Source organism: Onychostruthus taczanowskii, unplaced genomic scaffold, assembly GCF_017590055.1.
Source record: "Onychostruthus taczanowskii isolate IOZ18803 unplaced genomic scaffold, ASM1759005v1 scaffold172, whole genome shotgun sequence".
Classification (NCBI taxonomy): domain Eukaryota; kingdom Metazoa; phylum Chordata; class Aves; order Passeriformes; family Passeridae; genus Onychostruthus; species Onychostruthus taczanowskii.
In genome coordinates, this window is record NW_024498929.1 from 289,223 (window position 1) to 315,213 (window position 25,991).

The window sequence follows — 25,991 nt, forward strand, 5'->3', positions numbered from 1 at the left end:
TTCAGGGCAGCTGGAGCAGCTGGGATTCAGAAACACAGCAGCCAAAGACCAAAGTTGGAGCTGAAAACGTCCCCCCTGCCAACTTTCACCTCCCTCCAGCACCTCCTCTCTGGAAGGGATGTACTTTGGGACAGTTTGTGATCTGATTTATCCATGCTTTTTCAGGATAAACTCGGATTTCTTCAGCTTTAATAAAAACCTTACTGTTGGTAAGCATCTTAGAGATAATAGTGCTTAATGGGCACTCAGGAAAAGACAGTCTGTGTCAGTTTTAAAGATATAACCCTGACATTTGTGCACAAAAATGCTGTTTGCTAAATAGCGCTCATTTCAAAGCATTGTCTCGGATTTTGAAATGCCTTTCTATTCCTGGCTAACAGCTGGAGAAAAACGGCTCTTCCTGAAGCAGCTCCATTGCAAATGCAAGCTCCCAACTGCTCCGTGGGGCTGCCTTGCCTCCCCTCAGGGCTCCTCTCTGGAGTAACTTTCCAGTAACTCGAGTCCATGTTCCTGTTTCCAAGGGTCATCTGCTGTCAGAGTGCAGAAAAACCTGTGTTTATTGCTGCTTTCTGCGAGTGGCACCTCTTGAGCCTCCCCTCAGGGCTCCTCTCTGGAGGAACTTTCCAGGGCTCTCTCGAGTCCATGTTCCTGTTTCCAAGGGTCATCTGCTGTCAGAGTGCAGAAAAGCCTGTGTTTATTGCTGCTTTCTGCGAGTGGCACCTCTTGCAGCCACTGCCCAGGACGGTGGGAAGCACTTTTTGTGCAGATATCCTCCTGATGTAAGCAGGTGTCGGGGTCAGAGCAGTGGCACAACCCCCCTCAGTTCAATTTTCCTTGCTGTTGTTTTAGGGGTCTCTATGGCTTCCTTTGGTTTGAGGTTTCCTCAAGTGTAAGGCACAATTGCTTTGTGTCTGCCAAAAATATCCTGCTATATTTGTAAGTTATTGAATACTTTTGAGATGGACTCAGATAAAAGCAGTAACAAAAATTCCAGCAGTGCCTGCAGCTCAGTGCCATCAGTCTTCATCCCACCAGCTTGCTTTCCACTCTCCTCATCTGCTTTTTATTTCTGTCAAATCCTTTTCACCTTCCTATATTCCTCAATATAAGCTTTTATTTTATTTTATTTTATTTTATTTTATTTTATTTTATTTTATTTTATTTTATTTTATTTTATTTTATTTTATTTTATTTTATTTTATTTTCTCCTGTGATTGTTCCTTGCTCTCTGCTTTCCTGTTGCCCCTCCATTGCCAGCAGCACCCTGTAGTCCTGCACATGGTCAGCAGTGAATGTGCCAGGATGTCTGGGTGTCTCAGAGGGAAATCCTCTCACTCAGACACTCAGGAAAAGCAGATCTGTGAAGCAGGATAAAGTACAAAGGCAGGAGAAAGTAAGTTTCTTCTCCAGAGAGACTATTTAAGCTGTTACAGCATGGTGGGAGGAATGCTCAGCCACGAGGGAATTTGATCAAACCCTGCTGGAATCAGGAGAAACGTTTGGAACAGCCCACAACCCGTGGCATTGTGCAGGCAGAGGGAAATATAAAATGTAAAGGAGAAAACAACAGTTTTAAAACTCCCTATCAAATGGAGAGCTTGCACCTCGAAAATCATGCTTTAGTTCCTGCCTGATGTTGCAAGAGACCCCTAAATCAGGTCAACCAGATTCATTTGCTGTTAGTAAAAAGGAGAAAGTTCATTACTTAGAAATTCTGTAACATGAATCGTGCCAAGTGTGCCTTTGGGAGCTATCTCCACTTGCATCTGAAGTGAAATCATTCCCCTTGGAAAAGGCAGATCCTTGTATCTTAATAAGCCCAACTTTTTCTATATATACATACACACATGTATTTTTATCCCCTTGCTTTCCAAAGGATCAAAGCAGGGCTGAATGCACCTTTCTGGAGTGCAGATAATTATAAACACCTGCCCTGGCTCTCACAGGGGATATTTTGGGTCGAGAAACACTTCACCATTTTTATTTAACCCAAAGTGGGATTTGCAGCAGTTTCATCACTGGTCATTCAGCACCACCCACACTGCATGAGAAGGGCAGAGAGGCTGATTCCCTCTGAGAGTTCAGCAAAAAAACCCAAGCAAAATTTGAGCAGCCTTGTTACAGCTGGGGGAAAAACCTTCACAAAAGCATCTGGAATGAAACCACACTGGAACACGGAGCTGTTTTGGATGGGCAGTTTGGAACAGAGGAGATACCAAATGTGACAGTGACCTGGCTATAGCTGGAATGAAACCACACCGGAACACGGAGCTGGGTTTTGGATGGCCAGTTTGGAACAGAGGAGATACCAAATGTGACAGTGACCTGGCTATAAACAAGCCTAGTCTTCTTTTAAAAAATCCCCTTTGCTGAGTTTGACACTTGGGGCTCATCCCCTCCCCTGGTCAGGGTTCAGGTCCTGAGCCTGTCCCAGGTTTCAGCTCCCCACAGCCATAGAAAGGAGAATTAAACCATCCCCCAAGCCCAGAGCCAGCCCTGCATTTATTACATTTAAAAATTACCCTGTTTGGCTGCAAATTTCTTACAGTCTTGAGAGGCTTGCAATCTACAGGGACAGGGAGTTATTTGGGGTAAGGGAGGCCAAAATCCAGGGGGGTTCCAGAGTGGGGTTTTTGCCTTTCCGTGCTCACCGTCTTTCCTTGGGGATTCTGATGGCTGGAAACCAGGAGGGGAAGGTGCAGGAAGGTTCTGTTTGGGTGCACCCCGAAAGCAGGAGCCCCCAGATGGGTGATGGGTCCCAGGGAGCTGGCAGGGCAGGGCAGTGACATGTTGAGCACAGGAGGGGAGCTGGGGGCTGGCCAGGAGCCAGCCTGGGGAATGCAGGGATCAGGGATGCCAAGGCAGGGCCAGGGGCTCAGGGAGGGTGGGAATGGGCTGCAACAGAGCACGATGCATGGAAGGCTTCCAAAGCAGCTTTGGAACAGATTGGGCAGGGAGTGGAGGTGGGAAGGTGGCTCTCAGCTCCGGTGTGTGTAAAATGAGGATGGTAATAGCTCCTGCTCCGAGGGCTGCCGCAGCCTCAGCCAGTGCCCAAATGCTCTGCCAGGGTGGGCTCTGCCAGCCAGACAGCCCCTGTGCTCCAGCTCCAGGAGAACCTCGGGGAGAAACCCTCTGCAGGCTGCAGGATGTGCAAGTGCAAATTGCAATTACTGCTCGTTACAGAGCGGGGACTGCTCGCCATTCTTCCTGAGAAACTTCTAGTGCACACCCACACAGCAGAGTAGCTCATGGGTGCTGTCTCAGTCAGAGGTAACAGCCAATTTCTGGCTGACCTTACACCATCAGAGAGGTGGCTTTGCAAAGGAAGATGCTGCTGAACTGTGAGCAATAACTTCTTTGGTTATTTTCTGGAGAGATGAGTGTGGTGCGTGCACAGGTGCTGCCTCCCAGCTGGACACCACATGGCACAGGAGAATTTGTCCTTTGCTAACAGATAAGGATGGGGAGATATGCTTGGAGGGGGGTCCCAGTAGCATGTGTTGCAAGTGGAGCTCTGTCAGAGGGAATTACCTGGAGAAAAAACATCTTCCTCAGCACTGCTGTGCTGTGCCCTGCTCCTTTTTGAGCCTTCCATCTGCCCCCAGCCCCACGGAGTGCCTGTGATCCAGACCCCTCTGGAATCCATATCCCTGTCAGAGAGCCCGAGGGCAAACCTTGTTTTCACTTGGCTTCTTGAATCCTCTCCATCAACCTGGCACCAGCAGCAGCACAGAGCTCACAGCCATTAGGATTTAGCTCTCCTTTCCCTTCAGTGGCTGCCAGGTGGGTTTTAATGAGTTCTCGTGCACCTCCCGAGTTCCCTGTGGAAGGAGGGGAGGCTGCTGGGAGCAGCATCCCTGCAGCAAATGGATGTCCAGGTGTTTGTGGAAGCCCTGCTGGCAAAGCACCTGCCCGTGCTGGCACTGGGCTGCTCTGGGAGCTGTGGGTGGCTCCCAGCTCGGGAGGGAGCAGCATCCAGCAGGGCCTCTGCTTCCACACGGCTGCTTCCATGTGTCAGCCGTGTCCCAGCAGCTCCCCAGCTGACACTCAGCCCGGGAAAATTCCTCCTCTGAGCCAGGACAGGAAACATGGGCACCAACCATGCACAAACAGGGGCTTATCCTCAACTGGAAAGAGTCACACACTGTAAAATCCCCCACTGGGAACGGATTCTGCCCTGACCTTTGTGAAACTCCCTCGCTCCCTGATAACCCCTTGAAATGGCAATATTTGCTTGCCTGGCAGAGCTGGAGGGGCTTTTCCAGGTGTGCCTGCTGAAGTGTGCTGTGCAGTTGTGACATTCCCTTGCTGTGGGGATCTTTGTGCTCAGAGTGAACGGAGCTGATGCTGTCACTGCCTCGCGTGGCTCAGCCCCTTTCGGCAGAGCAGCTGGACCCAGCCCGTCATTCCCTCTTACCTTCCACTGCTAAACCTCAAGGAGGGGCAGACACTGGGGCTTTTTCCTTCATCCTTGAAGAAATCACGGTACAAATGATGTGCTGTCAGTGAAAAGTCAGGTCTGCCACTGAGCAGGACTCAGCAGCCTTTGGTTTGCTGTGCAGGATTCACTCTCTGACTGAGGGAGGAGAGAGCTGAAAGGGAGGACTCCAAAATTTGCAATTTTTCCCACCTAAGTGCTATCAGCAGCCCAACATGAAAGCCAGTGCTTGTTTCCAGACTCAGCAATAACAGATTCATTCCTGGAACATCATTTATGTTGAGTTAACATCGATTTCTTCTTCCTTCCTTCCTTCCCTTGTATAATGCTGTGGTTAATTTGTTTTTTAAATGTTGTACGGTAATTACTTTATTCAAATGAATCATCTGACAAACTGGTTCTTCATCAAACTTGTCACTTACTCTGCTATTTTTCTTTTAACCTGGACCTTACAATAAATTCTGAGCTTGGCTGTCAGTCATCAGCAGAAGAAGGAGAAGAGACTATTTATGGAATTGCTGGATTTCATTAGGGATGTATGGATGAAAATGCTACAGCACAGCTTGTTTGTGATGCAGATTTACCCAGTAATTCAGCTCCTTTTTTAGCAGCTGAATGGGCCTGAACAGAAGAATCAAGCTCAAATAGGTACAGCCTGAGCCTTTGCAATGCAATATCCCCCAGCTCAGTCAGCTCAGTTCCTCAGGGGGGGATTATTGCCTCCATAAACTCCCTCCTGAGCTCTGTCCGTGCCTGGGTGTGGGACTGGATGGGCTTTAGGCCCCCTCCAACCCAAACCATTCCATGATTCCAAGTTTTCTCCAGGGTATCTCACAAATAAAGCCTGTAATCCTGAGAGTGCTCTCCTGCTCTGCTCATGTGTGCCAAAGGAACCTGGAAGGGTGTGCAGAGTTTTGATTTGTTTGCTCAGAAAACACATCCACACAAAACTTCCCCTCTTTCCCTCCCTGCCATCCTGCTGCCCACTGAGCTTGCACTCTTCTCCAAAAGGAAAAATCCTGTGGAATTCTGCTAATGAAGTATAAAGAGTTCCTGGTTATACATCATTAATTCAAATGAATCTTCATTTAATAGGCAGTTGATTAGAGGGATGGAAATGGTTCTGGCCCTAGAATGAGGAAGTGCTTGTGTACATCCAGGTATGAAGGTTGCCTCAAGGGTGGTTGGATGAAGTAGTTTTTAATTAATTAATAAAAAAAAAGAAGCAGAAAGTGATGGAATGCACAGTAATAATTTCTGAGGTGGAGGTGATTTTTGCCAGGATCAAATGGCAAAATACAGATCCTATTGGAAGTGGGGAGGGATTGTGGACACCCTTATTTCCAGGTTATCTCAGGCTGTCCCTTGTACCCATGACATCCACCCTCCCTGATGGAGCAATGCTCTGCTGCTTCCAGCAGGGATTCCAGGAAAACTCAGCAGTGGAACCTTTCTGGCCCAAGCCCAGGCTGGCATTGCAGCTGACTGAAAAGAATTGTCTTCCTTGGGTGAAATCAGGGAAAGATGATTGAGTTTAACCACTAAACTTGCTGGGATCATAGCTGGGATGAGGAATTACAGGACTGGATCTGAAAGGACAGGCTTTAGATTCTTTTCCCTTCAGGTGATCTGGAGTTTGCAGCTCTGGAATATCCTGCTGACTTTTAGCATTCCACTCGGTGGTTTGGTTCCAAATCCTGCACTTGGGCTGTTTTTATGGCTGTTTTTTTGTATCACACTCTTTTCTAATCCCTTGGATGTTTTCTGAGGAAGAAGGAAGAAGTCTTTAAGGTTCTGATACCTGCACAATGCACATGAGAAATCCATGGAGAGTACAAGAAAATTGCTGAGGTTGGCAGATTGTTTAAGCCATGTCCAGGCATTGCTCTGTGTGGATCCAGGAGATAAAACAATGCTGTTCATTCCAGGGATAATATTACCAGAGTGGGGTTGGTAGCCTCCAGGGTCTGCATTGCTGGATTAAAATTCAAACCAGGTTTTGATTCCAGTGTGTTCCCATTTCTGATGGTCAGCTAATGACTGCACTGTTCCTACATGGGTGACATCAAAACTGCAGGAGGTTGCAGCTCATGAGCTGAATACATTCAGATGGCCAGAAAATGCAGAGAGAGGGGCCTCAAATTTAGCATGGGGAAATGGGGAAATATGTAAGTGAGAAATCCAAAGTATTCTCTAGTGACTTGCACTAAATGAGTAAATTATACTTGCAAAATCAAGCAGTGGAGCTGGAGATTGCTGTTTAGAGGAGCTATTTTTTAAAAGCAGCTGTGTGTGCAGTGCATTCCCCAAATCCCACTGCCCCTGGACAGTGGGAATGTGCTGCTGGCATAATAAGGTCTCTAGAGGCTGGAGGGAGAGGCCATCCCAGTCTACTGGGACAGGCTGTGGCCTTGAGACACCTTCCCCATCCCAGGACACACTCCAGGGAAGAGCATTACACTTCCTAAATTTGGGTTATTTACAGTCCTCTTTGGGAAAGCTTGCTGGTGCACACAGGTTCAGCTCCTTTTCCTTGGAAAAAAGCAAAAATATTCCCCAGCCCCTGAGCAACAAGGCTGCCTGGGGTTTGGGGGGAAGCAGAGGGAACACAGAGCTCGGGGGGGACTCTCAGTCCATTTGCTCTCGGTCTCCTCAGTGGATCCTGGACTGCCAGGGTGTGCAGAAACACCTCAGCAAACATCCACACGTCCAAGTTCCATCTCCAAATGCAGATTACACCGCAGCAGGGAGAGCAAGGCCCATGCCCATCCCTCCTTTCATTAGAAAGGAGCTGCACAGAAGTTTCCACAAGCATTTATCATGTCCTCTAAAAAGGCTGGACAATAAACACACGTCACCTTCCCCATGTTTGTGGAGCAACATTCATAATTCTGAGTTAACCCCAGTGGCACAGCAGATAAAAACTAACCATCCACCCTGCTCTTGCTGTAGTGCTTTGAGCAGCCATCAGGTTTTCCTAGATGAACACTCAGAAATTATGGCTCATAATTTATTTTTCCCTCTTTCCGTGTGGCAATTAAGAGGTGCATAATCCTTCCCATTTATCTCTGTTCCAACAGGAGGGATATTCGAAACTGTGGAAAATGAACCTGTTAATATTGAAGAATTGGCGTTCAAGTTCGCTGTCACCAACATTAACAGGAACAGAACACTGATGCCTAATACCACATTAACCTATGACATCCAGAGAATTAACCTTTTCGATAGTTTTGAAGCCTCAAGGAGAGGTAAATATCTCAATTACTGTGTCAGTTACATCCCTGGTTTGTACTTTATACCTTTCCCCAGCCTGATCTCCGTTTCTGCTCTGCTTGTATCATGTGTACCACAAAATTAATCTTTCAGAGGTGCTTGAACTAAGAATCAAGCTGGGCTTGGACCTGTCATGTGTTTTCTGAATAAACCCTACGTCCTGTCTGCATGCTAAGAGCCCCAGATGGCAGGTGGCAAGTCCAAGCCATTTTTCTTTCCAAAACATAGATTTGCCACCTGGAATTCTGCAGAAAAATGATCACAGACTCACAGGAAGCACAGTGGGATGTCACAACCCATAATTAGCACAGATACCCATTATTGGTAAATTATTTCTACTGCCTTTTAAAGACCAGAAGCCAGCAGCCCCCCCTGCCCTGAAATATTAATGCACAGTGCCCTGGAGACAAATAAGTTTCTCTGTTATAAACAACTGTAAGAATTGGGGTAGTCAAGTGTAGAAATTTTTTTCTTTGCCTCTTCTTTTTTTTTATTTTCCTGAGAAGGAAAGTTATGGCCCAATTTACTCCCATCCAATTGACTTGCAGGCCAAAACAGAGAGGGGTAATAAGTCACAGCTTTCCTTTAGCTCCATGTGTTCTTTGGCCTCTAGGAACAAGCTCAAAGTTTGATAAAATGTTGTAAAGAGCAGCCCAGTGCCTGGAACTGGATTTGCTGGAAAATAAAAATGCCTCTCTTCAGAAACCAGGCTGGTGAGCTGTCACCTTTCAAACATCTGCACTACCAAATTTTCCTTGTGCCACTTCAGTTTCTTAGTGAGTGTGGAGAAAAGGAAAATGGTTTCAAAGAACTTTTAAAAAGAGCTTTAAATAGCATTTTTTGCATTCTTTTTCAGTTATCAGGTACATGCTGGAGCTCTGTGCTGTAGAATCCCAAGCGTGGTGGATTTATAATCCGTGTAATCCAGGCTGATACAGTATTTCAGATTCCCTGTAGAGTGAGAATCTCTGCTGTGGCTGTTGTGAAAGTGCCTCCTCCATTTAACACGTAGCAAGTTGTTAATGCACGTGCAAGAAACTCACACAGGCAGCAGTAATTTCTTCTCAGCATGAATTATTGAAGTTATTTCTGGAATTTGCACATTAAACCTGTGATGCTTTAGAAAGGCTTCTGAATTAAACCTGGAAAGCCTGTGCACTCCATGCTGTCTGTGAAACACTCATTTGTGGAATGGAAACAGAAAAGAATTGATTTTCTGTCATATTCTATTACAGTCAGAGAGCTAAATTCGAATTTAAAGAATCTCAGCTCGTTGTGGAAGTTGGTGTATGTAATATTTCCCTCAATCAGAGCAATTTCTAAACTCCCCACCCTCACAAGGAGAGCAGCCTGCAGCTCAGTGCAGGGCTTTGTCTCAGTCAGGAGCCGTGTTAAAAATATTGGCAGTAAATTTTACCAGTGGACAGAAATAACTGATATTACTTCATCTCCTGTCTGTCAGCCTGCAAAGACATGGGAGAGAAAGAAAAATGCAGAGACAGCTCCAGGCAGGGTTCTTGAGGCTGAGATATGGGCACAGGGGAAGGAAAGCTTTGTTGATGTATTTGGCTGGTTTGGAGGGGTATAAAATGTCAGCGTGTGGGTTCTTTATTTCCCTGTGCTGTTACCTGGGGCTTTGGGCACTCCTGCCTGCTCTGTAAACACAGATTATGGAGGGCAGTGAATCGTGCTGCCCTTTGCTGCTCGTGTCCCTGCAGCTGCCTGGAATGAGGGCAGCCCACCCGGGCAGAAAGGTGCCAGTCCCAGGGGGATCCCTGGAGAGCCTGCTGTGCCTCCAGGGTTCACCTCCCTGGTGCTCTGCTGTGGAACTTCATTGCTGAGACATTCCTGTGCAGCCAGAGAGCCCCTGGATCCTCTGGGATAGAGCCATTCTGAGAAAGGCAGCTCAGGAATCCGTGTCATCTGCAAGGCAACGAGGAGAGAAGGGTTTATTTGCAGCAAGCAAGGGCAAGGGTATAAAGCTGATCAGTAAAGCCATTTTCAGAACCACAACCAAACCAGGGTCACTGAGGCTGGGAAAGCCCTCCCAGCCCATGGAGCCCCAGCTGTGCCCAATCCCCACTTTGTCCCCAGCCCAGGGCACTGAGTGCCACATCCAGCCCTTCCTTGGACACTTCCAGGGCTGGGCACTGCAAACCTCCCTGGGCAGCCCCTTCCACTGTTTAACAACCTCTCCCATTGGGAAATTCTCATACCATGCAGCCCAAACCTCCCCTGGCCCAGCCTGAGGCCGTTCTCTCTCCTCCTGTCCCTGTTCCCTGGAGCACAGCCCGACCCCCCTGGCTGTCTCCTCTTGTCAGGAGTTGTGCAGAAGCACAGGGTCCCATCTGAGCCTCCTTTTTTCCAGCTGAGCCCTTTCCCAGCTCCCTCAGCCTCTAAACCTCCCCTGAACACCTGAGGAACCACTGGCCCATCTCTGGGTGGGTCTGGGAGCAAGGCAAAGCTCTGCTCTCATTTGAAGTGCTGGGGCTGGATGGAGGATGCCACCCCTCGGTGAGCGTCCCCCAGCCCCTCGCTGCTCCCGCTAAGAGCCCCTTGTCCCCTGTGCCCAGCCTGTGACCAGCTGGCCCTGGGCGTGGCGGCGCTGTTCGGGCCGGCGCACAGCTCGTCGGTCAGCGCCGTGCAGTCCATCTGCAACGCCCTGGAGGTGCCGCACATCCAGACCCGCTGGAAGCACCCCAGCGTGGACAACAGGGACGCCTTCTACATCAACCTGTACCCCGACTACGCCGCCATCAGCAGGGCCGTCCTGGACCTCGTGCTCTACTACAACTGGAAAACCGTCACCGTGGTGTACGAGGACAGCACGGGTGAGTGCTGCTGCCTGCGGGGCTGCTCCTGCCAGACCTGGGGCGGCTCGCTCTGCCATGCCCTCAGCAGCTTTCCTAGGTCGCAGGGGGAAAACCCTGTGCTGCTGCTGCCGTGGCTTTTGGAAAGCTGCGCACTTCGCCAGACTGCGGGAAGGAGCCTCTGGGGTTTGAATAGTCAGCCCCGTTTTGCTTCCTGCTTGTGGAACCCATAGCACAGCTTCAAACTGATCCCAGAATCCCAAAATCTGGAGATCACCCAGCCCAATCCCCCTGTCAAGGCAGGGTCCCTGGAGCAGGTGACACAGGAATTTGGGATTTTTGGGATGTCCCCAGAGGGACACAGAACTCCCCACGTGGGTTTGGGATGTCCCCAGAGACGGAGACTCCAGGCCCTCCCTGGGCAGCTGTTCCAGGGCTCTGCCCCCTCCATGGACAGAAGTTCTTCCTCAGGCTGAGGTGGAACTCGTTGTGTTTCAGTTCATGGCCACTGCTGCTCATCCTGGCACTGGCACCACTGAGCAGAGCGTGGCACCATCCTGTGACAGCCCTGGGGGTATCTGTGTGCATTGATGGGGTATTTGTGTGCATTGATTGATGGGTATTTGTGTGCATTGATGGGGTATTTGTATGGACTGATGGATCCCCTCTCAGCCTTCCCTTCCCCACACTGACCAGGCCCAGCTCCCACAGCTTCTCCTCACAAAAGAGATGCTCCAGACCCCTCATCCTCTCTGTGGCCCCTACTGGACATTCTCCATTAGCTCCTAGATAAAATCTTCTAGACAGAATAGAAACAAGGAGAGGTCTTTTCCAGCCCACCCCATAACCAAATTGGCATTCCAAAACACCAAGTGCTGTGTACCTGCTCAGCTACAAAAATGCCTGATATGAAAGAGATTTCATTTGCAGAGATATTTACGAAGTAAATTAATCATCAATCATCTTATTAACTCAGAGTCAGGAAAGTAAACATGTCAACTTTGATCAGTATAAATAGTCCTTGGATTTGGGGTTAGAGTGACGCCAGTTAACTCAAGGTCTTTTATTTCTCATCCCTAATGTGTGCCATTACACCACAAGAAATAAAAACACCTTGGCCAGGTTGGACAGGGCTCAGAGCACCCTGGTCTCACGGGAGGTGTCCCTGCCCAGGGCAGGGGGTGGCACTGGATGGGCTCAGGGAGTCAGGCTTTTGCCATGTCCTCCAGAGAAATAGCTGCAGTTCTTTGCACTGCTGCTTCGGCTTCTCCAGGACACCACACCTGGGCTCCATCTCACTCCGTGTGGCAGCAGGAAGCGTTGGGAGTGCAAGGTCCCAGTCTGATGGGACCAAAGGAGATATTTTAAGGCACACAGTAATTTCTTCCCCCAAAAAGGAGAGGGAAGTGGGTCAGCAAATCCTTCAGGTTTTTTGCTTTTCACCACACTTGCACTCAAGTACTTTTTGTTGCTGGGAAGACAAACACCGGTTCTCAGTGAGAGGTGAGGATGAGATGAAGGCTTCCCAGACTCCTCCTCCCAAATCTCATTTTCCCTCCTGGAGCTGCCATCCCAGGCACTGCAGCCAGGGGTGAGCCTTGGGCACACCTGGGCTGCACCTTCCCAGCCAGGTGACCCCGACCCCTTAGTCAGTGAGTGCTGGGAGCCCATTCCCATCAGAATCAGCTCCCGTGCTTTCCTGTTCCTCAGCTGGCTCCTGGCCAGGCCCAGCTCCCGGTGCCTGCAGCATTTCCAGCTGAATGCTCATCATGTTTCATTTTCTCTATTGATTGTTGGTACTAGAAAATCAGCAAGGAGCAGGCCTGGCCCCGTAGGTGGAGGGAGAGCAGCTTTTCCCCAAGCACAAGCCAACACTCGAGTGAAGCCATCAGTCCTCGAAGCTCAGAGGGAACAGGGAGCTTTGTCTTGCCTTAGATGTGCCACTCAACCAGGGGCACTCACACCCTCACAAATATTATCCCCACTCCCAGCAGGAGAGGCAGGAGCTCCTTCATTTTAATAATTTGTTTGATTTTTGTTCAAGAAGTGCTCCTTGCCTGTGTTCTCTCTCTCTCTATGCATATTTTTAAGGCAGCCTTTTACTTCCCCTCAGCAGGAGATCAGGAATTTTTTGTGGGTGAATTGCATTCGTGGATAATGCGAGGCTGTAATCACACACCTCAAAGAGCTCTTAACTATCTTCCCTCGGTTTTGGAGGCAGTGCAAATTACACAGGAGTGCTGAATTAGCCAGTGGAACTGCAGTGTGTTTAAACACTTGGACAAGGCTCTGGCTGAGCTCCACTGCCTTCAGCTGAGGTGTGTAAAGCTGTGCCAGCTGAACACCGAGTCTGAGAAATCACCCGTGTTTGAGGATGTGGAGCTGCATCCCAAAAGATTCTGTAAGAACTCGCAGCTGCTGAGTGACACCAGGCAGGAAAGTTAAGAGGTTTCCTCAATTTTATCTTCTTGCTGTATGGTATTGGAATTTTAATGATCTGCACAGGGAGAAGCCTTATTTGCTTTTCATGTTTCAGTTTAAACATACTACAATATGTTTATATTGTATTACATCAATGCAAACATATCCTGTAGTCAACCAGTTAAAAACACCTTCCAAAATATTTAGAAGCCACGTATAAACATGGGAATGAAAAGCTTCAATAATATTAGCTATGAAGCTGGCCAATATGGAACTAGCAATTATCCCCAGGGAGCGTGGAGTGTGAGAGACCCTGTGTAACTGACAGCAAATCCTCGTGGCACAGGATGCTGATTGTGTCATTGCCTGCCATTTCTCAGGTCTCATTCGCCTGCAGGAGCTCATCAAAGCCCCTTCCAGGTACAACATCAAAATCAAAATCCGCCAGCTGCCCTCTGGGAACAAGGATGCCAGGCCTCTGCTGAAGGAAATGAAGAAGAGCAAGGAGTTCTACGTGATATTCGACTGCTCGCACGAGACGGCGGCAGAAATCCTCAAGCAGGTACCGGGGACGGGGAGCCGGAGCTCCGCGAGAGCCTTGCTCCCCAAAATCTGCCAGCCTCTCTGATCCCACATCCACCAAAACCAAAGGCACTCCCCAGCCTGGCCCAGGGAGTGAGTGCAGGGACAGAAGTCACAAAGGTGCAGCAGCCCGGGGCTGCACTGACACCCCAGAGAGCCCCACGAGTATGCACAGGAGCAAACAGGCTTTTCTTTCTGACGTGCCAGGTCCTGCCTGGCTAGGGACATCGCTCCATGTGTTTCAGCTTGTCCTGCTCTAATCAACAGTTTTTATTTCTTTCCATCAAAAACAGAGGCAGAATCAGAAGATAAATCTACTCGTTAAACCGATGGGAGAGGTTGTTGTGCGTGGGCTGGCCTGAGATTTGGGCAGCCACAGCAGGCAAGGACAAACACAGCCCATCATTAATGGGCTGGGACGTTTCCAGGGCACACTGGGAGCGGTGGGAATTGCAATTTACTGGTGCCACTTGCTGTACATTCCTTGACAAGCAAAGTCTAAAGCACAGTTTGTGCTCCATAGCATGGAAATAGCTCCATAGATTTTGAGGGCAGTTCCCTCCTTGCTGCACCCCTAGGGATGAGGGACAAGTTGTTATTTCTCCTGCCAGGCAATCTGATGGGATACCCTGATCCCAGAAGAGCACCAGAGAGCTTCCACTGACTAAATGCCCATAAAGGTCCCGTTCTGTTCCCATGCCAGAATGTTTTACTGAAATACTGAAGTCCTGCAGAGCAGCTTTTTGTGGCCAAGTTGGCAAGGCAAGTTACTGCATTCGTGTGGGGAGCCTGGAATGTTCCTCTCCAGGCTGGAGGAACTTGGGGCTTGCAGAATCCTAGATCAGCTGCAGCACACAATTCCTGTGAGCCTGGAGGTGAGATTTCCTGCTCCCAGCAATGCTGTCCTGCAGTAAATGTTAGGATTTCCTCAGTGTGAATGATTTGAGGTACAGGGGTGGGGAGGGCACTGTAGCAGCACTGTTTGGGCAGAGGGGAGTGGGCTGTCCCCCTTTGTGCTCCCTGCAGGGCTGCCCAAAAACATCCCCACTTTTGGCTGCTCCAAAAGGAGATTTGTGGGGGAAGAGTTGACAACACAGATTTTGAAGGACCAGCAAGATGAAGGTGCAGATGTCTGGCACCCTGCAGGAGGCACAAAGCTTCCAGTATGCCAGGCTAAGTAAGGAAAAAAACCCCAAAAAGCAAAACCTGGGTGTCAAAAGAAGAGGAGGGAGTGCTGAAAGATGCACTAAAGCAGGGCAAAGCAGCAGAAAAGTTTGTGTGGGTTATGGATCAGCCAGACAAGTGCCAGGCTGCAGATACAGATAATGCTCTCCAGTGCCTGAAGAACTGGGGGAAGGAGGGAGAATGACAGTGTGGGAGAAAACAGGAAAATTGAGAGAGGTACACCTGTGGGTCAGCGCTGTGGGAGAAGGAACAACATAAATATAGGCTAGAAAGAAAGGGGAAATGGCTTTTCTGTGAGCTGGTTCTGTGGGGGTGTAGGTGCTGGCAGCAATAACTCAGGGGCTGAGTTCCTCCCTGCCAGAGGCAGCGGTGAGCTGTGGACGTGTGGAGGGCTCTCAATTCCTGTGGGACTCCTGTGATTGCAGGTTACTGGAAGAGCTCATCTCCCCATCCCTGCACTCACAAACCCCTCTGTCATTGTACCCTGGCTGGAAGCAAGATACCAAACACTGGAGAAATCATTTCAAGGAAACTCTGTGATGTCAGTAGAGAATATTTTTGACTTTGCAAAAAATCCAGTAGCCGTCACAGGAAAAACAGGTGGTGTTGTTAAATTATATAATATTTCTAACAGGAACAGGACTCAGGGTTACCTGAAGCTGTGCCCAAAGCAGCTCCTTCTTGTCTGTTCACTGCATTTAGGTAATGCAGTAGGTGTTTAGTAGCCCATGGAGCAGGGAGGGGACACTGCTTGTTTTCCAGGGAGGAAGATGCCCAAAAGCTCCTCTGGGAGCAGAAGGATCAGCCCAGAACTCTGCTGGAGCTGTGTGCACCAGGGACCTCTCCTCGCCTCCTCCAGCCTCTGCTTTACAAAACACCACAAAAGACAGATTTTTTCTCTAATTTCTGCTTATTTATGCCTTCCGCTAAAACCCCATCAAGCCACGCTTGTTGTGTGCACAACAAGAACAGGTGAATCAATAACTTGATTCAACCCAAATACAGAGCCTGCACTCAGCTGAACAAACTGTTCCTCTTCTCTCTAACACACTCAGGGAGCCAGGATTCCCTCAGCCCCTGCCCAGGTTATGGCATTTACCTGGAATATTTGGTGGACAGAAGGTCAGTGCTCTCTCTGCATTGGACAAGCACTCCCCGAGTAAATGAAATGTGGCTCTTGCAAATTGCAATCTGTTTTATGCACAAAGCCTGCAATTTATCCTGCACATTTTTCAGTCTGATATTGCCTTTTGTGTGAGGAACTCGGCTGAAGAGGTCGAGTTGTTGTGCTTAACCCTCACTTTGTGCCAACACACCAGGAACAGTAATCTGAACACAGATTTTACTGCTAGGCAAACTCACCTCTCAGAAAGTACATCCCTGCTAACCTTAAATTACCTACTCCTTTCTTCACAGCCCCAAAATACATTTGAGGAAGTGTACTGTATGTTTAATCAGGTTTAAGGCTCTCACAGAGCATCCTGTAAAGACGATGTGACAGACAACGAAAAGAATCATTAATTCAGTTCCTCCAGAAGGCAGAAAAACCAGGTGTCACCGTGGAGTGCATTCCTGGTACAGTAATAGATGTGAGAATAGAAAACCTCAGCTCCTGACTGTGCTCCTTCCAGGAGCCTGGCAGGTAGGCTGGAGCCCACTCCCTGCTAAGAAAAGGCAGGATTAGCTGTGTTCCCCCTTCCATGGGAGAAACACCAGTGGCACATGCCCCGGGTGCTCCTCTGTGGGTGAGAAGCAGGGATGGACTGGCCCTAGAAAACAGAGGGGTAATTAATTGGAAAATGAAACGCATTTAATGGTCATGAAATGAAATAACTGCTCAAGTGAGGGAAATGCAGAGTGAAAGCAAGCACAGGATTTGGTGCAGTTCCCATGAATGCACTTGCTCATCATTCCAGTTCCAGCCCGCCTCGAAGGCAGACTGACAATGGATCTAAATGAGGCAGGGAGTTTTTTACAAGAAGAACAAATGCAAGTTAGAGCTGGGATGTGATTCAAGCCAAGAGCAGGGCACCCAAAAGAGATTTTCAGACATAAGAGAGTATTTTTATCCAGTGTCTGTCAGCTCTCCATATATAATTTAACCACTGATGCTTTCTTGGATTCACTTCATGGTTCATGACCCCCAGCTGAAAGGGCACAGCTGCAAAGGACAAGGCCAAGGCTCCTGATCTGGAATGGATAATTAGAGATGGAAGTGTCTTTATCTCCCATTGTCCAACCATATCTGAGTTTGGCTGAAGAACAAGTGTTAAACAGGGAAGGCTGGGCAGGAGATGTACAAGGAGAATATCTGAGGCTGATTTTCCTAGTTTACATTCATCTGAGTTCTACTGTAAGTAAAAGCTATTATTATTTAAATAGGACATTTGTATCAGGTGCATAATTATTTACATAATTACATGCAAAGTTATTTAAATGGCAATGTGCAATGAAGCCTCATCCAGTTTCCTGTGGGCAGGCACACAGACAGAGATGTTGCCTTCCCCTCTCTCTCCTGGGCTGCTTCTCTCTTTCAGGTCACCTGCTCTGTGGGAAGCTTTGCCAGGTGCTTCAGGGGTGTCCCAGCCTGAAATCCATCCTTACTCCAAGCAGGCTTTTATTGTCCTGCTCCTGGGAGCTGCTGGGAGCTGCTTTCCTGTGGCTGCTGTGCTGCTAACACTCAGCAGAAGAGCCCTGGAAACTCCTGCACTGGCAGGAGCATCCAGGGAATGAAGGCTTGGGAGTTATTGATGCTTTGGGATGTCCAGCACCATTCTCAGCATCCCTGTTGCTTTTGCTTTGACTTGATTCCACCTCCTGTTTATCTGCATCAGAGCATTAAATCGTCCTTCGGTGTGAATTTTGCTTAGCAGCCATATTGCCTTAAACATAAATTACTATTGCAAAATCTGTTTGATCCTCGAATAAAAAGCCCCTATTTGATATCTAATGCACATGTCACAGGCATGTCAAAGTGCTAAATTGCTTTTAGCTAATTCTCATCCTCAATGACTGAGAGAGGGGAGCACAACCAGTAGAGGTTCTTCTCATCAAGGGCTTTGTTTCTGTTTGTCTTGGGGTTTGGAGGCTTTGCTTGTTTGTTTGGGCATTTTTTGTGCCTAGTTTTGGGGTGGTTTGCTTTAAAGAACAAACCTGTAGCATGACTTCCACAATGACTTCCCACTGGGGTCTTTCAGTGCAGTTCCAGCTCAGAGGAGATCTGCATCATAAAAATCCCATAAATTTGGCACCTCCTTCACAAAGCCACAGAAATCCAGTGGCTCCAGGGAGGGGGACTAAGTCCAGCCAGGTCAGCTGGGAAACACAGCACACAAAAAAAGCTCCCCTGGATGCAGCCCTGTATTGTTATCTGTGCATAAACAGGGCAGGAGCAGCAGCCTCCAGCTGACTCTACAGGTAATAAAAGAGCTCCAAGAAACAGAATAGAAGAGGATTAATAAAATCAGAAATAAAAAAGGCAATTTTGATGTGTAAATCCAGTGGAGCATTTCAATGAAATAGTTGCCTTCTGGCTTGATTTTTAGTGGCTGGAAATGGATCAGTTGTTTGTGATTAACACTGAGCTGGCTTTATTATCTGCTGCAGCTCAGAAAGTTCAGGGGTTTCTCCCTTTTCTTTCTTTCTTTCTTTCTTTCTTTCTTTCTTTCTTTCTTTCTTTCTTTCTTTCTTTCTTTCTTTCTTTCTTATGTGAGGAATCGACATAGACAATCACTCAACTGATGTTCAGCAGCTTCTGCCAGCAAAGGGAATTTTGGCCAGCCAAATCCCTCTGTTTCTCCTGCTTTTCAAACTATCCAGGCACTCCAAAACTGTCCTAAAAGGGTATTAAAACCAGATCCTTACAATGCTGTGATCAGGACTGAGCAGGAGTTAACCTTGGTCTGTGTTGCTGTCGTGGCAATGAATTCCTCAGCACTTTCCCAGTTTATAATTCCTCCTCTTCCTCACAAGATCCCAGAGAGGAAAGAATTCTCCTGTCTGGCGAGAGCACGGGGACGTGGGGACAAGTGGAGGAAGGCTGCAGGGAGGCTGTTTCTTCCAAAGTTTCTTCCATCCCAGCTGTTTTGGCACTCTCCTGCTGACCCACATTCCCCAGTGGAACAAAAGGCACTTAGAGAATCTTCCTTCTTTCTGTTTTCCTCCTTCACTCCTGAGCCCTCAGCAGTGTCCTGTTCTCACCTGGCAGCAGAATACAAAAACCTGCCCCTAAGCACTTCTCTCTACCAACTGTGTTGTCTGCTAATAAATTCCTTTTTAGCACTCTCAGGCTGCAGACTAAAGGATTTTTAAAATCAGCATCTCGTTATGTCTAGTAATTTTTCTTGTCCTGGAAGTTTTGCAATCTTTAATCTCTTTGCTGAGCAGAGGTGATAAAAACATCATTTAAATACAACAGGATATTTTGGGCTCCTAAAGAAAAATGTGAGGTTTATTGCCATCGAGCTCTCATGACCTGTGGTGTGTTTAACCCTTGCTTTTCAAAGGCACTGCAGCACACTGGGAGCTCTCAGAGTAAAGTACGTTCACCTTTCCATCTCTTTCACAGATTCTCTCCATGGGAATGATGACAGAATACTACCACTACTTTTTTACAACACTGGTAAGGAACACTATAAACACCTGGGGGGGAATTTCCTGTTTCAGAAAAGACAGCTAAATTTTCCCCTTTTTCTAGGAGATCTTTGCTGCCTTTAGTCAAGGTAATCCCTGGAGAATGGGTGCTAACATTCCTTAGTAACATCAGGACCCACCATTTTGTAAGAAAGCTGTTTGGCCCCATTTCTGGATCTGACTAACACTTTAATGCAGTGCAAATTAATTGCAGTATGCTGATTAATGAGAAACCATTAGTACAGATGGACCAGAGTGAAAGAAAATCAAGGATGAATTCTTTGCACTGTGGGCACTGCTGGTTCATCGCTGTTTGTTTCATTTACTTATAAAACCACAAAACCACGAACGGATAAAAGCACTCAGGAAATTTTATAATCAAAGTTTTCTTTGATGGCACAAACAGAGCTCAGGAGGGTCCCACATGGTTCAGTCACCCCAGCTGCCCTGTACATGCCAGGCTCTGGAGCACATGAGCCCACATGCACTGGCGTATCCATGCCACAGCCTGGCAGAGGTGCCTGGGGAGGCACGGTGGGGAAATTGGGATTCCTAAGCAGCCAAAGCACAGCGCTCACCACGTCTCTGGGAATTTTCCTCCTCTCAGCTTAGAAAGAACTTGACACTGGCCAGCTAATTCCTCATGTCGGCCTGTCAGAGCTGCAGCACTGCTATAAATTCAAATGTGCAGGTTGCTTGCAAAGCACTTCTGCTGTGGGGAATTGATCTTTTCGCTCCCAAAAGCAGCTGTGTGGTACGTCACCCATCTCACACAGCTTTGGCTCAGTCAGGTTTCCAACGGGAGCCGGGGTGGGCACAGGGGAAAAATCCCCAAAATTTCCTTTAGAAATGTTTTTGTTTGTGTTCCTGCTGGTGCTTTAGGACCTGTTTGCGCTGGACCTGGAGCCCTACAGGTACAGCGGGGTGAACATGACGGGCTTTCGGCTGCTCAACATCGAGAACCCACACGTGTCGGCCGTGGTGGACAAGTGGTCCATGGAGCGGCTGCAGGCGCCGCCCAAGCCCGACTCGGGGCTCCGCGACGGCACCATGACCGTGAGTGAGCTGCCAGGGGCACAGGGGGCATAGGGACAGAGAGGGAGCTGCCAGGGGCACAGGGGGCACAGGGACAGCGAGGGAGCTGCCAGGGGGCACAGGGGGCACAGGGACAGCGAGGGAGCTGCCAGGGGGCACAGGGACAGAGAGGGAGCTGCCAGGGGGCACAGGGACAGAGAGGGAGCTGCCAGGGGCACAGGGACAGAGAGGGAGCTGCCAGGGGGCACAGGGACAATGCCCCAGCATGGTGCCATTGTTCATCTCACTGCTGCTGAAAACCGAAATGCTGCCCTGCTTCTCCCATCGCCTTCTGCATCGCGCAGTGGGAAACGCAGCAGAAAATGGGATTTCCCGGGCAGGTGCAGGATTTGTAACCTGTAGAGACAGATTCCACATGCGTGTGAAGGGAGTAGCATTTTTAAATGGGTGAAGTGCCCTTTCTCTTCATTTCCATCTCTACAGAAGCTATGGCTTTTGAGACATAATTTAAAGATAGATGAGAGGTATCATCAAGCCAGGGAATCAGGATTCCTCCCAGCACTTCCCCAAGGAGGAAAGGAAAGAATAGGAACAATTACAGAGACAACATGACTCCATTCAGTTTGGCAGGGTGAAGGGTTGCCATCTCTTTGCAGTATGAGATAATGTATCTCATGGACTGAGTGGAGCTCAAAGCGATAAGAAATAGCCTTTATTGTAGATGATTGCAGGGAAAATTTGGAAATCTCTTAACATCTTGAGGAGAAATGCAATAAGTGTGCTGTCCCTGGCATTGCACACACTGGTGCTGCTTTGGGCAGTGTCACCATGCTCACTCGTACCCAAAGCAGGGAGAAAGCTGTCCCTGGAAATTCCTGATGGGAATCCACACAGAAATCCCCCAAATACAACACTGGGAAAAGCAAAGTTCTCTCCACTTTTCTGCTCTCCTTGCTGTCCCTGACTCTTGTGCTCTCCTTTGCATCTTCATAACCTCAGTGTCCTTGATGCCCTGGCACAGCACGAGGGAAACCTCTCCTTCCTTGCTGGGGTCATTTCAGTATTCCCAGCAGGTTCCATTATTGCCCAGTTTGATGGAGAGCTGCACCACTGCTGCATTTCATTTGACAATAAGGCTGTGACAGGCGGCAGAGTGCACAGAGATCAGGACTGTACATCCTGTTATTAACTCAGGATTTATCCCTTCTGGTTCATGCTCTGCTGTTTGCCCTGAAAGCAGCTTGTGGGAAGTCAGCAGGGCACAAGCAAGACAGTTCTGAGTTCACGTCCTGCTGGATGCCCAAACTGCACCCAGAGGCACAGCTGGTCTAATGAGATCTCTGGCTTTCTTTGCAGTGGCTTAAGCAGCACACAAAAGTGAGAAAAACCAGTTCCAGGACTGACTCTGAGTCTCTTTCTCCTGACATAAAAGCACAGAAGTCAGGGTGAGGTGCTCGACTTTGGAAAATGAGGTGACCTGTTGCACCCTACAGCCCTAAACAGAGCCACGGTGAGGGGAGAAGTGGCAAGCCAAGGGAGGCGGCAAAGCTCCCTGCTGCCACACCAAGGAGGGACAGTGACAAGTGGCACAAGGACAGGGCTGAGCAGCCAGGCCTGGCAGTGCTGCAGCCACCGTGTGCTCAGGGCAAAGCATCAGCACTGCCAGACAGAGCAGGGCAAGGACAGAGGAGCTTTCTCACCAAGCATCACCTCCCAGGGTCTCTGGCCTGGGACACAGGCAGAGCCAGTAAAATCCAACCCTGAGCGCCCAGTCCAGTGTAAAAACTGAGGTCTGCTGACACTGATGGGAATATTTCCATCGGTTTTGAGGGATTTGGGGTCAGCCCTTGATGCCCTGAGTGTGCTTGGAGCAACTGTCTGTTGTGAGACACTCTGCAGTGAGAGCAGCTGGTATTGTCTCCTCCTGCTTGACTCATCACTCACAATGTTTTCTGATCCCACAATTTGCTCCCATTGTGGGACGTTATTTTGGGCAGATCCTGACAAGCACATCAAGACCAATTCCTCCTCTGCACTATCTTAAGATCAGTCCTTAAATTCAGATACACTTGAGCAAAACTGTCCCATACTGGTAACACTGATGCTGTTGTTACTTACTCAAGTAAATGGCACAGACAAAGAATGCAATGTATTAATTTCCCAGAGGAATTGCATGGAAAAGAAACAGAAAACTGATCAGCTCTGTAGTTCCTATAAAGGACTCAATTTTCTCATCTGCAGAATTGCTGCCTTTTTTCCTTCAGGCCCTGGCTTAATTATTCATTAGGTTTACCTGGAAGGTAATTTGTGCAGCATCATTAAGGGAGACACAGCCATTCCCACCTCACTGTGAGAGCACTGAAGCCCAGTGCAGGTGAGGGTACACTTTTCTGAGGTGACAAAGTGGGACAGAGTGTGTGATGTCACTTTGAGGCCATGTCTTTAAACCCACAAACCCACTCTCAAAAGAGACACAGGTGCAAAAAGTGCACCCAGTAGTTTTGGTATCTGAATATATGGGGTAATATTCAAGGATCCAAGGGCTGTAGTGGGAAGTTAGATGTGTGAGTCCAGGTTAATCCCCCCAAAACACACTTCCAAAGGACATTTCCCCTCTCTCTAGGACACCGTTGCGCACATTTGTGCCAAAAACCCAGATCCTGGAGGGCAGTGGGCTCTTGGAGGCAGCAGATACCTGGGCAGTGGGATGTGTTCCAGGTGATCAGTGGGATTGGCTTCCCTGGAAAGCAGAGCCAGCCTGCCCTGTTGGGAAGGAAGCAATCCCACAAGTGCCATGAGAAGAGTGGCTCATAGACCTGGGACATCTTAGAACCCCTCTCCAGCCTGTCTGGGACCCCTGTCCCTATAGCTACCCAGCGTAGTTTCCCTCCCAGTGCTGAAAACACTCCAAAATAACGCGAAGAACTGGATTGGGCTGCTCCTCAGGGCTCCAAGGCGAGCCCAGGAGAGCTTTTTCCCGGCGAGGAGCCCCGGGCAGGGCTGGCAGCGGTGGGGGCAGGCAGTAACTCAGGGCTGTGTCTGTGCAGAGCAGAGGGCAGTAGTGCAGGGCTGTGTCTGTGCAGAGCAGAGGGCAGTAGTGCAGGGCTGTGTCTGTGCAGAGCACAGGGCAGTAACTCGGGGCTGTGTCTGTGCAGAGCAGAGGGCAGTAACTCGGGGCTGTGTCTGTGCAGAGCACAGGGCAGTAACTCGGGGCTGTGTCTGTGCAGACGGAAGCAGCGCTGATGTACGACGCCGTGTACATGGTGGCCGTGGCCTCCCAGCGAGCGGCCCAGATGACCGTCAGCTCCCTGCAGTGCCACCGCCACAAGCCCTGGCGCTTCGGGCCCAGGTTCATGAACCTCATCAAAGAGGCAAGTGCAGAACCCTTCCTTCCTTCCTTCCTTCCTTCCTTCCTTCCTTCCTTCCTTCCTTCCTTCCTTCCTTCCTTCCTCCCTTCCAGCTCGTCCTTCCTTCCTTCCTTCCTTCCTTCCTTCCTTCCTCCCTCTCTCCCTTCCTCCCTCCCTCCCTCACTGTAAGACCTCCCAGGTTTTTTATTTGGTTCATGTTTGTTGTGGATGTTGATGATTTCTAAAAATGTGAGGTAACTACAACAGCTGTCCTGGAAAAGGAAAGAAAAGTGAGTCTGTAGCCCTGTCCTTGCTTCGCTGTGAAATTCCAATTGTTTTGCAGATTCTTTGATCAGGGATCAATATCCAGAAAACATTGTAGCCAGTGTTTCTAAAGAATGAAATTGCTTCCTGAAGCAATGCTCTATCTTACAAGAACCCATGACTGATCTTGATCCAGAGATGTCCTAAAAGTACATATTTTAGTTGAAATGCCTTCACTCCTTCAAAAGTCCTGGTTTTATTTTGATTTTCAAATGGACACCTTTCCTTTAGGGAAGCACGGAAATGAAAATTGGAAATTATTTGGAGCATCCCACATATGTTTTACCTTTTCCCCACCTCAATCCCTGCATTTGAAGAGTAATTATAATGAAATTTAAAGTTAACAAAAGACTTTATATTAGTGAATGCTCTTGCAGTGATGCCCTCCTTATTTTGGGGGTTGCTGAGTATAAAACTAAGGGTTCCTGAAGCCTAAACCAGAATACTTTGCCCAAGAGTAGCAGATGTACCCCAGCAGATCAATTCAAAGCCTGAACAGTGACACAGCTCTCATTTATCATGGACAAGGAGCTTCTTTTGCATGGAGTGAGATATGGGGGCTAATTACTGATGGCCTTGCAAATAGAGTCTCTCATGGTCAGTAAAACCCTGGTTTAAATACTCTGAGAGTCTTCTCTTCCTGTGGCTGATGCAGCCAAAAAAAGGTGGCTGTTAAAAGCAGAGGATAAGATTTAATAAGACCATATTGCATTTCCTGTAAAGCCTAAAACATGAGTTGGAAACAAATAGCAAATACATTTGCACCCCAGATCATGTTAGGGTCTGGTTTGTTCAACAGGGGAACAAATAGAGGAACTTTATAATTAGGAATCAGTGAATAGGTGTGGAGAAAACAAAGCCAAGGAGGCAGAGCGATAGCTTGTGCCCACACGGGTAGGATTTAATTGCCCTGGTTTTTGAGTTTTTGATGTGGTACTGACATTCTGTGAAGGCATTTTACAGACTGATCTAAAGACAAATATTTGGTACTCCAGTCTAAGTAAACCAGTTTCAGACAAAGAATTTGCCTGCAGTGATTCCTGCAGATGCTGGAGTTAACAAGTGCTTCAATGGCTCCCTGGTGAGTTTTTGCATGTTATTTTGGTGGTGAAAAGAACTGAGGTCACCTCATTTGCTTTGTGGGCCAGCGCTATGAAATGTCTGAGATCAGGGCTCTGCAACAGCCCATTAAGGAGTTTTTAATGAGAAGTAAATCCTTGTCAGAAGCTGTGTCTCTCAGTGACCTGGTGCCACTCACAGCTGAAGGATGTTCTAATCTTTGAGCCCTTCTGGAGGCATTTGCAGGGAGTGCTCCTTACCTGCTCACAGGGAAAAGGAGGTTGTTGTCTGTCTGCAGAGGGGGAACAGGGACAGAAAGGATGATCCCACCTTTTCTGAAGGAAAAATGGGGGTAAACATGAGATATGTTTATAACCAAAGGATCCGATCCAGTTCTGCTCATGTCCCCTCTAAGGCCCCAGTTATGATTGTTTTTCAATTATCATCAAAACCAGTGTGAGCTCCCCTATATGTTTATAACCGAATGATCCAGTTCTGCTCATGTCCCCTCTGAAACATAAGGCCCCTGTTATGATTGTTTTTCAATTATCATCAAAACCAGTGTGAGCTCCCCTTGTTCAAATCCAGCCACAATGAACAGAACAACTGTAGAGAGAAGGATAGAGATGCAGACTGGATTCTGAGTGACTGTTAAATGCCCTCAAGCAGAATCACAGAGAAAGACCTCAGAGATGGAAAGAGATCTGAAGAGATTTCAGTTCCTGCTGTGCTTCCGAGGAGATCCGTGCCAAGCACTGTGACCAGGAGGGAGAGCCATGCATCTGCATTCAGTACTGGAAGGAGAAGGGACTGGAGGTTTCTCGTTACAGTAAAAGTAGAAATTTCAATTATGACCGAAGGGAAAGCAATCCACCTGCAGAGGTG

The 25,991-nt window shown here is 48.3% G+C and overlaps 1 protein-coding gene across 1 annotated transcript in view; it reads left to right on the plus strand.

The window, feature by feature from the left end:
- Window positions 1-25,991, plus strand: part of GRIK1 (glutamate ionotropic receptor kainate type subunit 1) — a 103,458-nt gene that overhangs the window by 41,233 nt on the left and 36,234 nt on the right. Inside the window, exons 2-7 of the mRNA XM_041400129.1 lie at window positions 7,519-7,686; window positions 10,285-10,542; window positions 13,323-13,504; window positions 19,277-19,330; window positions 20,224-20,397; window positions 23,604-23,747. Coding sequence (XP_041256063.1) covers window positions 7,519-7,686; window positions 10,285-10,542; window positions 13,323-13,504; window positions 19,277-19,330; window positions 20,224-20,397; window positions 23,604-23,747 — 980 coding nt within the window. The remainder of the gene's footprint in view (window positions 1-7,518; window positions 7,687-10,284; window positions 10,543-13,322; window positions 13,505-19,276; window positions 19,331-20,223; window positions 20,398-23,603; window positions 23,748-25,991) is intronic.